Genomic DNA, 17,199 nt, shown 5'->3' on the forward strand with positions numbered 1-17,199 from the left:
TCCATGCTGCATACCTCCCAACTGTCCCTGTGGGGCATGTGCACAGCATCTATTCCTCGCAGGCAGAGGGGCGGCAGCGGCAAAACAGGGGCATGAGTGATGCAATTTGAAGCATGGCTGTGCCGCACACAAAGGTCCCTCTCCAGAACATCGCGGTACACCTGCGATATGTGTGTGCTGAGCAGGGCTTTGCCAAAGCCCTGTGATCTAGCAGGAAAGATAGTGCAAGCACTGGCATTACCTACGGGCAGTGCAACACACAGGACTACACATCGCCATCGCTGCAGGACATACATTGAGCAATCAGTACTCCCATTCCTAAGCAACCTAGTCAGATCCCTTATAAAAGGAGGCGGAAGTCGCCCAGTGTGTATGCCCCTTTACTTACACACAAAGCACCCAACTAATACTCCACATTTGCTGCTACATACACAAGGACAGAAACAAAAGGAAACATTTGACAAGGAGATGAATACAAAAATATTTACTGATGTCACATGCTATAAATACAAATTGTCTGATATGTTCCGCTGTAACAAACCCAGGCATGATGAACTCTAGCATTGAACAAAGATACAAAGTGACAACATTAGGAAGTGAGTGCTTTCTGTGCCATTTCCAGAGCTCCTTCCTGGGTCTCATTCCCACCAATGAAGCCACTGGCATGAACAAAGATACAGCCCTGAATTCCACTGACAGAGGAGAGGTCGTCTGATCGAAGTCCACGCCAGTCCTCAGGCAGCGACAGCCTAGTCAGGAAAAAGAAAAGGCTTTGGATCAGTTCAGTAACATGTGAATGTCTTCCATGCAAACTAGATCCAAAGTTCTGGTTCACCTCATCTTCTGCACATGACTACTTTCCATAAGTTACGTCATAGATCAAAATTATGTAAATGCAAATATACAATATACCAGCGCTAGTTATTGGGGCCAGTGGGGAGGAGGCTAAGCGACGTAGCGCAGGTGCTACTGTTCATGATTAAGGCACCATTAAGTACTTACACTAAATAGTGGTCTAGACAAAGTTTATGGTTACATGTTAGTAGCAGACCCTAGGACTACAGTACAACAAATGAAGGAAGGCTCAAAATGTATTTCATAAAATAAAGGATGCAAAGTCTTCCCACAATAAAATAAAAAAAGTTAAGATTTGTGAGGGTACAGCATACTGCCAAAAAGTGCAGCACTACTACACAAACCTAATTTCTCGCTAGTTAACCCTGGTTGTAGCCCAGTGTTAAAGGAATGACCCTGGTTACAAGTCTATGAACGGATAACCCAGGTCAAAGCATAGGGAAAGCTGCATTCCTGCCGTTTAAAGAGAATCATCTTCAAGTAACAGCAAAACGTAAGCCCAGGCAATATTCTGGGACCAGCCAGCAGTGTGAACTAGTTTCAAGCCACTGGAATGGCCTGATTGTTCAGTGACCCGGGCTGGACTTTGGTCTGAAAGGAGTATTCTAGAGCAGATGATTGGGTGAGTTTGTCAAGACTTCAGACGCCCCCACGGCTTGAAATTTTAATGAAAATATACATTTTGTTTTAAAGTGAGGACATTATATAATACTCAGTCATTAATGGCATCAAAACAAATTACTACATGGTAATCCTTGCCACACATGACCTATGATTGACAGGAGATTGTTATTTTACACAGTAACTTGTGCACTATGTAGGACTAATGTACCAAGGTGGAGATGAACAAATCCTGGAGAACAATGTAGTTGATGGAGATAGTACCCATCAATCAGCTACTACCTCTTTTTTTTAACACCTGTAACATGGTTAGGAGCAGTTTGGTACTTTATCTCTCTCCAAGTTGATAAATCTCCCCCCATATATCCTAATGCGCTCACCCAAAAGGTAACATGTAACTACTGGGTATGCTATATACAGATAACTGGCTGCACTGCAACACTCGTGCACTTCCCCATCCGACATCACAGCCTTATGTGTAAGCAAGATCTATACAACGCACTAGGCAAACAGTATTCTACAATATGGATTTACATTTTTTTTTTTTTTTTTATGGTTACCAAGTATAGCACATAGATATTACTAACCGGTTCTGGAAAGTGTTGGGACCTGTGGGGACACACTGTACCCTCCACTTCGCGCTCTGGTCTGGGTAGATCACATACTTAATTTGGGTCTCCAGACTTCGTTCTTTCTCCACCTGAAAGAGATGCTCCTTCCAAGGACATCCACCCTGAGCCAGGACAACCACTTCTCCACTGTCCGACACCTGTAAGAGACAGCAACGATCAGGGAACACCTCATTACTGGATACAGTAATAATGGCTAACATATGAGCCATCACTATTGGCCCCAGTGTTTGGAAATGGTTACAGATACTGTTATAGTAGCTCACAGATATTTAGGCTGTGAGCATTAACATGTATTTAAAAACATACATTCAAGGGTTAACTTTTGCTAGAATTCAATTAATGTAAAAGTTTGCTTTCAAGGTGTGAGAGGTAAACACAGGGCTAACACAAACTCCACACAGAGCCCTGCTTGGGAATGGAGGATCCAATTCAGAATTGGTCCCACAATAGTCTTTTGAAGGTCATAGGATGCACAAAGCGATTAACAGAAGCGGTTAGTGGCAGCAAAAAACAGCAGGCCTGTCCTGACCGTTTCTGGGGTGTGTCACAGACTGCAGTCCAGCACGGAGCTGCAAGGACCCTGTTGCCTTACACCATAGGGCTACTAAGAGGTTTGAAAATCGATTCTTCTGTTACAGGCATTGTGTCTATGTAGGTAACTGCCAGAGCTCATACTGCCCCAGGTGCGTGTATCAATACAAATCTGGACAGCTGTGGCATTTTCCTATTTTAAACACAATCACTGTGTACACAATCGGAAGCTCCGGTGGCTTCAGTGTACGTCTATGAATCATGCCACGAATTCATGATCCCCTGCATTGTGAGATTGTGGCAAATGCTGTGAGCCACTGTGACAATAGTGACTATTACCCTTATATTGTCCTAGTCATACAACCCAGATACTGAACCTGGTATCTCTGTTTAATAGCTTCCTCCACCAAAGAGCGAGCCGGTAGCCAGGATCGGTGATAGAAGTCCAGACGTGACACAAATTCCGTCCCTGCCAATTCCATTGCCTTCTTAAAGCCAGTCTAGATTGGGAACCAACAACAAAGGACACTTTGAGCTACAACACGGTGAAATCTGCTGCATTCGTGTTTTACACACAAAATAAGTACCGCAGGTAGCGCCTTTACACCTTTCAGAAATGTATCCACCGGCAAAGGGATCATTGCCAGGATTTGCCAAATAGAATAAGAAAGCATTTGTGGCCAATATCAGGTACCAATATGGTTAAATTGCCAATTTAACAGCGTAATTTTAAAACGCATTTAAAAAAATAATAATAATCTTAAACAACCTAGCAATCTGTAAAGTCAGGGCCCACCCTCTGCTGCATTGGCCTATAGCCAGTACAGAGAGATAACCTAATATAGGCTATCCCTTGTACTAGGCATAGATAAGCAAATCCAATTTTTGAGGTCACAGTGCCACAAGGTTAGCTCTTGTAGTGTAAGGCTGTCTTTATGGTCTGTTCATATATAGAGGTTTATTACTTCTGTGTCCTGATCCGGTTCATTCCATCGGGGATTTAGGTGTCCCACTCGGGCACTTAAGTTGGTGGTTATGTTGTACCGCTGCTCCCCATCAAACTGCGATATCCCATTATCAATGGCGTCAATTTCTTCAACAAAATTTTCATACATCTAAATAAATAAAATAAAAAAGGAGGAACAAGAGAAACTATTACAGCGCACATGCACAGTTATCCCTGACAGTAGGGCTGGCTGCACTGTTACCCGAGTCTGCACATCATAAAAGTACGACTGCAAGACAAATTAGTTTGAGCAAGATGCATTGTCAGAGTTTCAGATTTATAGGATATACTATGGTGCTACCTGGATATCACAGCAAGGAATCATGGATTCAGTATATTTTGTTGATGTTCATTATATAGACACCATAACGTCAACAGGCAACCCCCCCTACCTCCAGCCTAACATTTCTATTGTTAACATTAACCATGTTGACACGGTTATGGACTGCATTCTCATGCACTTTGTATGGTATTGGCGCCAGTACTACGGCTAGACCTGTACACATGGCAACGCCCTCTGTATGGTATTGGCGCCAGTACTACGGCTAGACCTGTACACATGGCAATAAGAAAAGGAAAGTTATGGTAGAACCTACCTTTGTTAACTTTCTTTCCCTGAAGTCCATGGGAACCACAGGGGACATCGGGGTTGTAGGTGGATCCAGGGGGTCCGAGGCACCAATCAGCGAAGCTTCTTAAGATTTCCCAGGATGCCCGGGCCCTCTCCCCTATAACCCCGCCTCCAGGCTCACACAGCTCAGTTTTGGTAACAAGCCGTAAGCAGGAAGCGGAGAAAAGAAGAGGACAGAGAGAACACATGTCCAAGTACACATACATACATATCACGGTACATGAACAAGACTATGGTCGTTAAAGGTCACAGTGCAGTATATCACACCTAGGGATACCTCAGGAACAAATTGAAGGGAGGGCGCCCTGTGGTTCCCATGGACTTCAAGGAAAGAAAGTTAACAAAGGTAGGTTCTACCATAACTTTCCTTTTCCTTTTCAGGGTCCATGGGTCCCACAGGGGACATCGGGGATGTCACAAGCCGTATTTCAAGGGAGGGAATTTGCCTGAGGTGTCAGAAGTACCCGACGACCAAAGGAGGATCCTGGGAGGCGAACGTGTCAAAAGCATAGAACTTAATGAAGGTATGAACAGATGACCACGTTGCAGCCTTGCACAGCTGTTCGGCCAAAGCACCTTGGCGTGTTGCCCATGATAGGTCAGCCGCTCTGGAAGAGAGTGCTTTGGTGGAAGGAGGAAAAGGCAGATTATCCTGCCAATAAGCATCTGGAATAGCCATGCAGATCCAGCGAGCAATAGTCTGTTTGCTCACTGACCAACCCTTTTTGTGGAATTCATAAACCACGAAAAGGAAATTAGATTTTCTGACCGTCTTAGTACGGTCAATGTAGATGGTCAGAGCCCTGACCACATCCAATAAGCGTTCCTCTGTAGAGAGATATTCCGTGTTAAATGCCGGAATCACAATCTCCTGATTGATGTGGAATCTGGAGACCAACTTTAGAAGGTGCAATGTTTTAGTCCACAACATCCCTATTGGGATGAAATATGAGGAGAGGAGCTTACATGAAAAAGCTGACATATCTTGCAGAAGCAATGACCAAGACAAATACTATCTTGTCTGTCAACCTTTTGAAATCCGCCGCTTGTAGCGGCTCGAAAGGAGGCTTGATTAAGGCCTGCAGTACAAGTGACAAATCCCACTGAGTTGTAGGAGGAAGATATGGAGGTGAAAATGAATCACTCCTTGTAGGAGTGTACGTACCTCCGGCAAGAAGGTTAATTTCATCTGAACCCAGATGGATAAGGGTGAGACTTGGATTTTCAGAGACGGCAGTCTAAGTCCAATGTTCAGACCCTATTGTAGGGATGCCAGAATTCTGGCCACCTTGAAAACCTTTGGATCAAACTTCCTAGCCGTACACCACGTACAGTAGGTGTGCCATATTTGGTAATAAATTCTGAATGATGCTGGCTTGCACGCCTGAATCATGACCTTGGCCTTTTTTTTTTTTTAAGAAAAACTTTTACTTTACAGTAAAGTAGTTTCAAGCGCCACGCTATCAACGACAGGCGCTGACAAGGTCCTCGAGTATGAGACCACCCGAAAGAGAGGAAGGGTGGTTGGGAGGACATTTGTAGAAGGTCCATATACCAGTGCTGAGTGACCAGGCTGGAGCTATCAGGACGAGGTTCCCGCCTCCCTGTTTGAATATCCTGATTACCCTGGGAATCATGGATCTTGGTGGGAAGGCATACGGAAGATGATAATTCCTTGGAACTGCTAGGTCATTCATGAAGCTAGCTTGATGATCCCCGTACCCTGACCCGAATGTTGACACTTTTTCTTGTGTCTGGACACCATTAAGTCCACGTCTGGTAGGTCCCATCGGTCTTTGAGGAGGGCGACTAACTCTGGATGGAGTGACCACTCCCCCCGATGGAAGTCGATTTAGGGATCTGTTTTACAATTTAGAACTGCTGGGAAGATCGCAGACAGAGCCATAAGACACTGTTTCGCCCAGAAAGGGATCCTAGAGACTACTTGGAGAGCAGCAGTGCTGCGAGGGTCTCCTTGGTCAAGTATGTACACCACAGCCGTGGCTTAATGGAGAGATGTGTTTTTGGATTGGTCCACACGCCCTGCAAGGCTCGGGAGTAAGCTAATGTCCCCCAGCCTTGAAGGGTGGCGATCGTGCATTCTTAGAACCAGAAGGGACATTGACTTGTGGACCTGATATTGTCCATCCGTTTTGCCAGAATGAGGTGTTGAGAGGGCAAAAATGAAACTGTGCCCACTCCCAAGATTTTCATTGCGCCCAGTGGCTTAAGACTCTGGAAATCTGCAAAAAACACCCATATTTGGTGATGCAGAGAATTGTCCTTGTCCATGGCTGAATGTCCAGGGTAGCTCTCCAAATGCCACATTTGTTGCGAGAGGAGCCAACCGAAATGTTGGAGTGTCCTGATTGTTATCTATAGGTGAGATAACCGCAATAATAGGGACTTGGCCACCAGTAGTAGGTCGTCTATATGTATGGAAAGACTCGGATACCCAAACGGTGGAGAAGTTCAGCCATAAATGCCATGGGTTTTGTGAAAATCCTGGGGCTGTGGCTAAGCCAAGTAGAATTGAAAATGGCTATTTTAAATAGCAAACCTGAAATGTTTCTGGTATGCTGGCAGAATTGGGACATGCCAGTAAGCGTCCCAAATGCCCAGGGTGCCTATTTATCCCCCGTTCCATGGGTAGGATTATTGCCCTTAAAGTTTCCATCCGAAACTTTGAACCCTGCACCACCTTAAAGAGACTTCAGTTTTAGAATTGGCCTGTAAGTTCCGTTTTAGAACCAGGACCAAAGACGAGTAGTAGCAGAGTCTTCTCTAGTGGTGAGGGATGACCCAAGACCGTAGCAGACCTTTTTATTTTAATAATGGTTCTGCTTAGTCTGAATTTTGAGGTAGACCCGTGCAAAGATGACACAACTTCCTTTACCCAGGCATCCTTTTTATGTTCCTACAGCACCTGGTGTTCCCATGTGGATCCGATCCACTTAGTAACCAGGTCTAACACTGTTTTCCAGGATTGGACGAGATATGTCTAATCCAGTGTGGTATGGCTGCAGGTGAGGAAGACGAGAAGTCAGCCTCCCGCTTGGGGTTCCCCTGTGGAGGGGCCGTTATGCAGGTGGTTGCCGGGATTGGCAGGAGCCTGTAGGGGCCCCTGCTTGGGCTTGCCTTAATGGCATGATTGGTCCTGGAATAGGACTGATCTCAGGCTTTCCTTTTTGAGGTAAAGCCGTGGATAGACCCGCCATATTGGCAGCTGTCAGAGAGGCCACAAACTTGTTAAGGCCTTTCCCCAAAAGAATTTATACCCTTAAAAAGGTAAAAGTTCCAGGGTCTACCAGGACTCCAGGTCCACTTTCCCTGTATTGGGCAAATGATACGGCTGGCCTGAATGAAGCTGGTGGATGTCTGGGCAGCGACAGTGCCAGCCTCTGATATAGCTCCTATGTATATATATATATAGATATAAATATCTATATATATATGTATATAATGCTGCTTGTTTAATGTGGAGTACACATAACTTAGCATCCTCAGAGGAGTCTTCTAGGACCTGTATAAAGTGGCTTTAGCCATGTCAATAGAGGTCCTTCCCAGTGAATGGGGATATGGCCCTTAAGGAATGTTTCAAACACCTTGGTAGGGTCTTTTAATATCAATCCTTAAGTGACCAACAGTATTGAAGGATACCTTAGAATAAACCAAGGGATTAGTCGTGGTTCACAAACCTGATTAGCCCCTTTATCCCTCCTGACTACCATCAAGTGGTCTGAATGAGGGCATTAGGGTTAGTTTCTGCTTTTATTAAAAACCCTCTCTGGTTTTAGCAGTAGGTTCAGGCTTCACCAAGTCTGACATTAACACCTCACGGATTGCATGAGTGAGAGCTGCCACATCAGTTGTCCCTGCTTTGAAGCAGGAGTGCTGTAGGCATAACATCATCATATTGTCATTATGAATATTGATGACATCCTCAGCATTAACATTATTTTCCCCCTTATGATCTGTGTCAACCTGTGCTACAGAGAGCAATTGTTAACAGAAACCTATTAGGTAGTGCAGCATCAGGTAGCAGGTGTTGCCTAGCTACCGAAAACTGCTGCCAGATCTGCACAGAGGTAGACAGGGCCTCCCACCAAGGTGAAGGGGGCTGGACTACAGAGGGTGCAGTAGGGGGGTCAAAGGCAATCCAATAGGTTGCCTAGTGACTGTTGTTAGGCTGCCCAGGGAGGTTGTGGGAAACCACCGTGGTGGCAGAGGACTGGCCAGGGGGGGGATAAAGTGAATAACACATAACCCGTCCTGGAAGACATCCTGTTAGACAGGCTTGCAGCACAGCTCTTGCAGGACAGGAGCTTTGTAAACACTGTCTGGTTGTACCCCCGTTTGGATATAATGCAAACAAAACCAAAGTGGGGGGTTACAGTGCACAATAGGTATATACCACAGAGGAAAACCTAGAGTGATATCACTGAGTGTATGTGACCCTAGAGGATTAAACCTCTGTCATCCTCCTCAGAAGATGAGAGAAATACAGTGGACAGTGCAGAAATACTGACAGAAAGTGAAAGTAAAAGAACTAGCACATTACAGTCACATACACAAGCATTTACATACAGCCATTTTACAGCCTATAAATGCTGTCACACCCTGTATCAACCGCTTGAACTCTAATGGAGTAAGGGGGATTTAGGGTGTCTGTGAAAGCAATCACTTAGTCAGTGAACGGTTTCACAGGGGAGACTGTGCCCTCTCTCTGGAAGACTACTGTGCCTGTGGAAATGGCGCTGGTCTGAGAGAAGGGGGGGTGGGCACAGGGTTAATGCAGCTAACTGAGCGGCAATCTCCGAGGAGAATGGCGCCAAAGCTGGGGGAGGGACTGCAGGCTACGCGCCACCTCCCCTTGCTGGTCTTCCCCCACCAGGTAAAAAGGAGCCTTGTAAAATGGATGTCCCCCACATCCTGGCCTGCGCTCCGGTCCCCGGTGGTCTAGTGGAGTCCCTGACTCGAGGGCCAGTGTCCACGCCAGCTGCTGCGGCTGTCTCCCACAGCGCGCAGCATGGCAGCGGTTTGTGCTCTCTAAGAGAGCCTTACCTTCTCCTGGACGCCGGCCACGCTGCCTGGAGGAGATTCCGCGGTGCTAGGCGCTGTCTCCCCTCCGCCGGGCTACCCCGCTTGATCGAGGTCTTGTGGGAATGTCGGCGCCGGCAGGAGTGATGCGGCTGCTCGCGCCGCCGTCAGATGATTGACGGCGGTGAGCAGCCTCAGCCGCAAAGCGGCTCAGCCGCTTAGGCGGCAGATTCAAATGTAAAAATAAATAAAAGTAAGAAAAAAAAAATATAGCAGCTTCTTATGGGATTACCTCAGTGAGGTAATCCCTGCTGATAAAAGGTGCGTCTGCTTCCTGCAGGCACCAAACAAAAACTGAGCTGTGTGAGCCTGGAGGCGGGGTTATAGGGGAGAGGGCCCGGGCATCCTGGGAAATCTTAAGAAGCTTCGCTGATTGGTGCCTCGGACCCCCTGGATCCACCTACAACCCCGATGTCCCCTGTGGGACCCATGGACCCTGAAAAGGAAATAAAGTTACCATATAAACTGAAGCCTCTGCTCCACCTATAAAGCCCAACATACCTGGTTTTCATATTTACAGAGTATGGAATACAGAGTTTCCTGCACAGTATAACAAACATTAATGACAGCCTATGAAGTCTGACCCACTTGCCTTGTCGTATAACACCGGTATAATGGGGTCGTCCTCTTCAGTACCCAGAAGTGTGGATAAGATCTGTGTGCCGAAGTGAGCGTACACCAGCCCGGCGCTGCTCAGCTTGGTGACCCACGGCTTGTCAGGATATAAGCTGTTCATCGTTTCACAGAAAGATCTGCAACATTGTTAAGAGCATAGAAGTCTTTTGCAAAGAGAACAGCAGCAAGCATATTGTAGAAGACACTTAACCATTATAGAAAATATCACATTTCAATCTTAAGGCCATACACACTGGGCAACTTTGAGCTGAAAGTCGCTCAAAACAGCAGGTTTGAGTGGCTTTCAGCTCAAAGCCGCCCAGTGTGTATGGCCCGGAGACAAGCGGTGAGCGCTGCTGCGCGCTCCCACAACATCGCCGGGAAAGCCGTTCATCTGCTGGTTATACCAGCAGATGAGCGGCTTTCAGGACGGCTTTTCATAGCGCTTCACAAATTACATTACTATAAAATGTTAGTTCCCCTTTGTATTTTTGACCATTATAAAAGACACTTGCTGACAGAACTTGTATTTGCTTCCCAATCTTTGTGCTCTCCAATTCATATCAGCACAGGAAGGAGCACATTGACAGGTCACACCCACAACTCCCTCCTGTGTGGTGAAAACAACATTCAGGATCTGGCTTACCTCTGATGGTGGTCATAACGGTTCCGACAGGGTTCATATTCTCCTCCCACATCAACCACAACATCACACTGGGCTAAAAGCTGAGGATCCCGTGTTCTCACAATCTCTGCATCCTTATATAGAACAGACAAAGGCAAAACCGTTACCTAGGTTGGGGAGGGGCCACATGACCATTGAGTTCAACAATTTAGCCTCAAAAACTACATTGATTCAAAGGCTGCATGGCCCTCATTAACATGCATGTGCTTCCTCATCCGTTCATGTATAGACAATGGTGAGGGGGGGTTAACTATCCACAGGAGCGTGTGTTCTTCGTTGGGCAAAGCGCACACATACTATGCGATAATATGAACGATATTGATAATTATATCACCCACTGGGTACGTACCTTAAAATCAAATATTTGGAAGCCCCTTCCAGAATTCCTGCATTTGCCACTGTAATAGGTCACTAAATCTAATATATAAAATGAACTACAGATGGAGCGCCTCTGATTGTTGCGGGTCCTGCCGATTCTATCGCCAACCGCCATCAGACAGAAGGGGGCACAAGTGCACAAGATGCTCGCGTGCCTCGTTCCATCTGAGCCCACCGCCGCCTCCCCATAACTTATCAGGAGCTTGGAGTCTTGAACGTGCAAGGATTCCTCCCGTTCAATAGGCGTATAAAAAATAGGAAATAAATGCATATAATGGTGAAGTACGTAATTCACAAGAATATCATTTAATCACAGTAGCATTTAAAACATCATAAAAGCATCATACAAATATCTTCACATAACAGAAAAATTCAGCACTGTTGATAAAGAGCATGGGGTATCCTAACTATGCAGAGACTGAGGATTACCGGATTCAGTAGGAACTGACATGCGATCAGTTCCAAGTAAGCTCAAAAAGGCAGTCCCCCACTGGCACTTCCACTGGGTACTCTGTGCTTCCAAACCGCAGCTCCACGGTCTCCTCTTAAATTCATGTACAGTCCACCAACGCGTTTCTTCCTCCTCAGAGGACTTTTTCAAGGTGTCCTGAACCCCTGTACATGAAAGCTTTATATCGTGTGTCCCTTCTCGCGTCTCAGCCGGACTCTGTGCTACTGTGATTAAATTATATTCTTGTGAATTACGAACTTCACCATTATATGCATTTATTTCTTATTTTATACACCTATTGAACGGGAGGAATCCTTGCACGTTCAAGACTCCAAGCGCCTGATAAGTTACTTTCCATCTCTTTGTTTTATGTGGTGTTGGTAAAGGTTTTTGAGGAACCAATTGGAAGGTTTTCTTATTGGCAGCTGAATGCGTGACAGACTTATTCATTTATCGTTGTAGTACATTGCATCCCCATCACTGCTCGCAGCACCCTGTACCCCCCCCCCCCCTAACCCTGCCCGTCCCCATGAAGCAGAGATGGGCAAGGATTCCTCTCCCCACTGCCAAGTGACAGGGACACGCTAGCGCATCTCCGTTATTGCAGGGAATCTGGCGATTCCCAACACTGAATGAGAGGCGCTTCATCTGTATATGTGTATATATATTGCACTATTAGTGGGTTATTTATCAAATACAATTGTTAGGGATAGTGTACCAGTCAGTTTCTTACAATTTACAGACTGGGTTTGAAAAATTACAGGGCCCAGTTTGACCTCTCACAAGTTTATCTCTATCCAAGGTTTGCGAAATACCCTCATACTTCTACAACCATATAAGTAAAGCTGGGGACACACACAGAGATTTTTCTGTCTGGTGGGAACAAAAATCTGGTAATGTATCTAAGCAAAGGACAACCAACCATTTGCACCAATATGCTGAAAAACAGACCATGGTCATTCAGAAAAATTTGTCAAAGCCATTTGATTTAACAAATGTATCCAACCAATCCTTTTATCTGTTTTCCAGCATTTGGGAGCGGGTGGTAGAATCATTTGCTTCCAAACCTTTCCATATTTATGTTCCCGCCATATAAATCTGCGTGCATGTACCCAGCTTAAGAGATCTCAATACTTGGAAAAAATATTCAACATTTCAGGCACAGGTGTATGTCAAAGGGGGTTACTCCTATAAGCTGTGCTTAGAATACCTCCAGCTGTGAGGAGTCCCTAGGTCAGGGTTTCCCAGCTCCAATCCTCAGGGACCCATAACAGAGTATAGCTGGGTACACACCTAAAGATTTATTTGTTCAATTTAACTGGCGGGAATAGAAAATTGGTAATATATGGTATCAAACAACAATCAACCAGTGGCGGCTCCAGAGGAGGGGGCTGCAGCAGTTTCCCCACCCCCAAAATAATTTTCAACATTTAAATAGGGGAGTCCTACCAACTGCCAGTGAGCCAGTTTGAAATGGTAATTGGTGCAGCTCCCCTATTTGAATTTTAAACTATGCTGGGGCTACCACTGCAAACCACCATTTGCTCCCAAACAATGGGAGTCGGATAAAAACGATTGTTCAGATTACTTTCATTTACTACCATATATTACCAGATTTTTGTTCCCACCAGACAGATTGCACAGACAAATCTTTAAGGGTGTACCCAGTTTATGTGCTACAGATCTCCTCATTATCAAAAGTGAGATAATTAGCACTACCTGTGGTTCTATTAGGATTAGGTCAGCCAGTGAGGAGTACACCTGTGGGCACACTAGGAGATCTGAAATACATGTCCTGTTAGGGGGCCCATGAGGCATGGAGCTGGACCCATGTACAAGCGCTACAGAGATCAGCAGCATGTCTTGTATGTACAGTACATGGCCGCCCCGGCTCTGGGCTGCCTGGGGGTATCTCACGTGTCCCGCACCCTGTAGGGCTCCAGCGTCCGTAGCAGGTAACACGCCAGCGCCTCGTCGCAGTGAAAGGTCCCGTCGTGGGTGCCGATTTTCATCGCCATAAGTCGTTCGTCCCGCCGGGGCCGCTTTGGATCTTCAGGCATCAAGAGTGAAGAGAAGCCGCAAGCGGAGGTGGAGAGGCGGCGGCTGTGGTGGAGGAGCAGCACGGACAGCGAGCGGAACTGCCGAAGCCGCCACACCATGTGGAACCATATAGACTGGAGAGGTGGGGGGAGCCGGAGCAATGATACAGGCTCCCGTACTTCCGGAACCGGTGGCCGCCATTGTTATGGAGTCTGTCGCCGGCTAAATAGTGGTAGATTTTGACAGCTGATCATGTGCCCTGCTCACTACGTTCATTGCGCTGTGCTCATGGTGCTGCAGGGTGGCAGGGCTCTGCAGAAATTGAATACTCTGCTGCAGCTGAACAGTCAGGAATGACAGTGGCTGAGCTGCTGACACGGACACTCAGGATGAGTGCCTGACGCTTTACTTTCATAATACAAGATAATTGTAGGGACGGCCATCGACTATCGATGTTCCCAAAACATCAATGGTTGGGACCTAGTGCTTGATGATTTGGGCATCGATAGTGGAGGGTCAAATAGTTTTCTGCCATCGATGGGTGGCTTACGATGGTATAGGTTGGGGGTGCTTGCGCAGCGTCACTGCGGAAGGCCCACTCCGCCGGGGGGTGCGCACATGCGCAGAAGAATCTTAAACTGGATTGTTAGTAAAAGACTCTTCTGCGCATGCGCACACATCGCGGCCAAGCAGGCCGCCAGCAGCAACCCGTCCCGTTGCTCTGAGCATTCTTAGCTAAACTATAGCAGGATGCAGGAACCATCGATGGTAAGTGGTTTTATAGCCATCCATGGTTCCTGCTTTAAAAGCCATCGATGGGGGATATACCGATGGCCATCGATAGAAAATTGTGACTGAGTAGGGCCAGCATGGGTCTTCAACCTATGGCCCCCCAGATGTTATGAAACTACATGTTCCGGTACTTGTTTCCTAGCACGTTCCTTTGAAATCAGGTCCATTTTGCCGGCAAAGGCAAAATCAGGGGCATCGCGTCGGTCGCGTGCATTAACATGGCGACCGATGCGATACCCGCGATTTTGCCATAGGCTTCAATGTTAAAATATTTTTAACATTGAAATCGGGAGCATCGCGTCGGTCTTGTGCCATTTTAATGGCACAAGATGAGATGGACTTGATTAAGTCCATCTCACATAGAAAACAATGTGAAATGGGCCAATATGACCCATTTCACATTGTATATGGCCCCGTCATGGGTTACGCAACCCCATTGTGAGCGTCACCCCACGATTGACGCCAACCCGAAGCGTGGTGAGTGCAGCGAGCCCGCGAGGGGCGGCGGTGCGTGTCCTCCGACCTTTTCATACCCCTACTATCCACGTCGGCGTGGAGTTGAGGATATAAAGTGTGGCGAGCGCAGTGAGCCACCGAGCCCGAAGCGTGGCGAGCGCAGCGAGGGGACGCGTATACCTGTGAAGTTATACGCGTGCGCTCGCCACGCTTCGGGCTCGCCACACTTTATATTCTCAACTCCACGCCTACGTGGATAGTAGGGGTATGAAAAGGTCGTAGGACGCGCACCGCCGCCGCTCACCACGCTTCGGGTTGGCGTCAATCGTGGGGTGGCGTTGAGGGGGTAAAATTGGGGGTCTGGGGAATACTTTACATTGAATCTAATGTAAAATAGGGTCCCAGGGACCCTATTCACATTTGATTCAATGTAAAAATCGGGTCGATCGCGTCGCATGCGATGCGACCGACGCGATTTTTCCGACACGATCACCCCAAAGCAAATCGGTGTGGCCGTGCTAGGAAACAAGTACCCATGTTCCAACATGCATTGCCACATTTTTTCCTATAAGAGCATGCCAAAACTGTCAGGGCATGCTGGGACATGTAGTTCCACAACATCTGGAGGGCCACAGGTTGAAGACCTGTGGAGTAGGGTATGGGTGGAAACCAGACAGACAGACCAACGGGGGTGGGGGGTTTGCACCTGTCAGGGGATGCTGCCTGTAACACCTGTCACCAGGCAGAGGAGGAGGAGGCCGGAGGGAGAGAATAAAATCTGCCTGCATTTTCTGAGCTTAAACACTATGGGGTTAATATAGCAAGATGAGAGTTCTATTGAAGATGGGATGTTGCTATAACCAATCAGAATCTACTTTTTTTATTTTGCACATTCTAGAAGATAATATAATCTGATTGTTTGCCCATAGCAACATCCCATCTCCAATATAACTCCCATCTTAGTAAATAAACCTATGGGCCAGGTATATTAAGCCTTGAAAAGTGATAAAATGGGAGAGTGATAAATCACCAACCAATTCGCTCCTAACAAATTTTTCACACACATCCTGTAACATGAGTTAGGAGCTGATTGGCTGGCACTTTATCACTCTCCATTTTATCACCTTTCAAAGCTTAGTACATCTGGCCAATGTGAGGAGTTAAGTGGTCCCCTTAAGGTGCATACACACGTACAGATTTTTCTTTCTGATCTATCTGGTGGGAACAATAGCCTGGAAATGTATGGGAGCATATGACAATCAAAAATTTCCACCCAAATGCAGAAAAACAGAAAAAAATATATGCTTTGATAAATTTGTTATATCAGAATGATTTAAACAATTTGTCTGAGCGATCGCTGTCTGTTTTCAAGCGTTTGGGAACAATTTTTGATTGTCATTTGCTCCCATACATTTCCAGGTTATTGTTCCCACCAGATAGATCAGACAGAAAAATCTGTACGTGTGTACGCATCTGTTCCTGCATGCTTAGGATTATCCATACTATCCCTCATAAATTGTACAGATTCTGTGGCTGGCTGCAAGCCTGCATTGCACCTAGTTTTAATCAGCTAGAGATCTGTGCAAAAGTGCCCATACACATCCGGTCTCAAGCCTTTGATTCACCGACCCACCAGCACTGCCGCTCTACTAACCAGATATGCCGATCAGCGGGCAGTGATCTGGATTCCATGATCCCCACAGGATCAGCATCCTTTTTTTTTTACATCCCTCAGGTCACCATCAGGGGATTTCCCCAATACACTGCTGGTGTATGGGCACCTTAATTCACAAGTGTAAGGTTCAAAGGTATAAACGGTCTCTGCCTTCTTTTGGAAAAGCTGCCCTGTGAGTGGTGAAAAGCATGAAATTGCAGGTGAATAATAGTGTGGAGCCAGCCTGCCTGCCACTGCCCACCCACTGAGGTAACACTGCTGCCACATTGATTGTGACCACAACTCTACATCTATCCAGTCACAGCACCGGACAGCAGCACTACCCGCCAGGGGACAAGCGTAAGAGCCCCATGCACGGACTCCCAGTTCAAATGGGATCCAGCACTGCTGAGCTGACCGGTCACCTAAGCCGGACAAGCAGCCCACTTTTAGCAACAAACAAGACGACAAAGACACCGGCATTGGAGTAGCGGGAAACTGGAGCCAGTCCCTGAGATCTCAAATAAATCTAGGAATGTGCCTATAATCTAAAAGAACCTACTGTGTTTTGAAATATAAGACTCTGTTTACTGCAGACTGTGAAGCTTGGTGAGGCAGGGTCATCTTTACCTTCTGAAATACCTCTTTTACACCAAAATCAACAAAGTTCCAAGCCAGGTCAGATCCGGGATTTGCTCCGTTTACACTGCGGTGCCGACCAGAAATGTAAATGGGGGCGGTGCTTGGAGATG

At 46.5% G+C, this 17,199-nt stretch overlaps 1 protein-coding gene across 1 annotated transcript; it reads right to left on the reverse strand.

Moving 5' to 3' along the window:
- Positions 1–445: 445 nt before the first annotated feature.
- Positions 446–13,886, reverse strand: MYG1 (MYG1 exonuclease). Its single transcript, XM_083169591.1, has 7 exons — positions 13,434–13,886; positions 10,638–10,750; positions 9,969–10,128; positions 3,605–3,754; positions 3,017–3,139; positions 2,064–2,245; positions 446–749 (listed from the first exon to the last, which is right to left on the reverse strand). Exons 1-7 carry the CDS (start codon positions 13,662–13,664, stop codon positions 590–592), a joined length of 1,119 nt encoding a protein of 372 aa, XP_083025717.1. The 5' UTR covers positions 13,665–13,886; the 3' UTR covers positions 446–589.
- Between the last annotated feature and the right edge of the window lie 3,313 nt (positions 13,887–17,199).

Source organism: Crinia signifera, chromosome 2, assembly GCF_055691185.1.
Source record: "Crinia signifera chromosome 2, ASM5569118v1, whole genome shotgun sequence".
Taxonomy (NCBI): domain Eukaryota; kingdom Metazoa; phylum Chordata; class Amphibia; order Anura; family Myobatrachidae; genus Crinia; species Crinia signifera.

Bases quoted from the DNA above. Each gene is read 5' to 3' on its own strand.
- MYG1 (XM_083169591.1), bottom strand. From the start codon at position 13,664: ATGGTGTGGCGGCTTCGGCAGTTCCGCTCGCTGTCCGTGCTGCTCCTC. The intron at 10,751-13,433 runs GTGCGGGACACG...GTTCTATATAAG, and splicing joins GGACGCTGGAGCCCTACAGG to GATGCAGAGATTGTGAGAAC. The intron at 750-2,063 runs GTTAGTAATATC...TTTCCTGACTAG, and splicing joins CCCAACACTTTCCAGAACCG to GCTGTCGCTGCCTGAGGACT.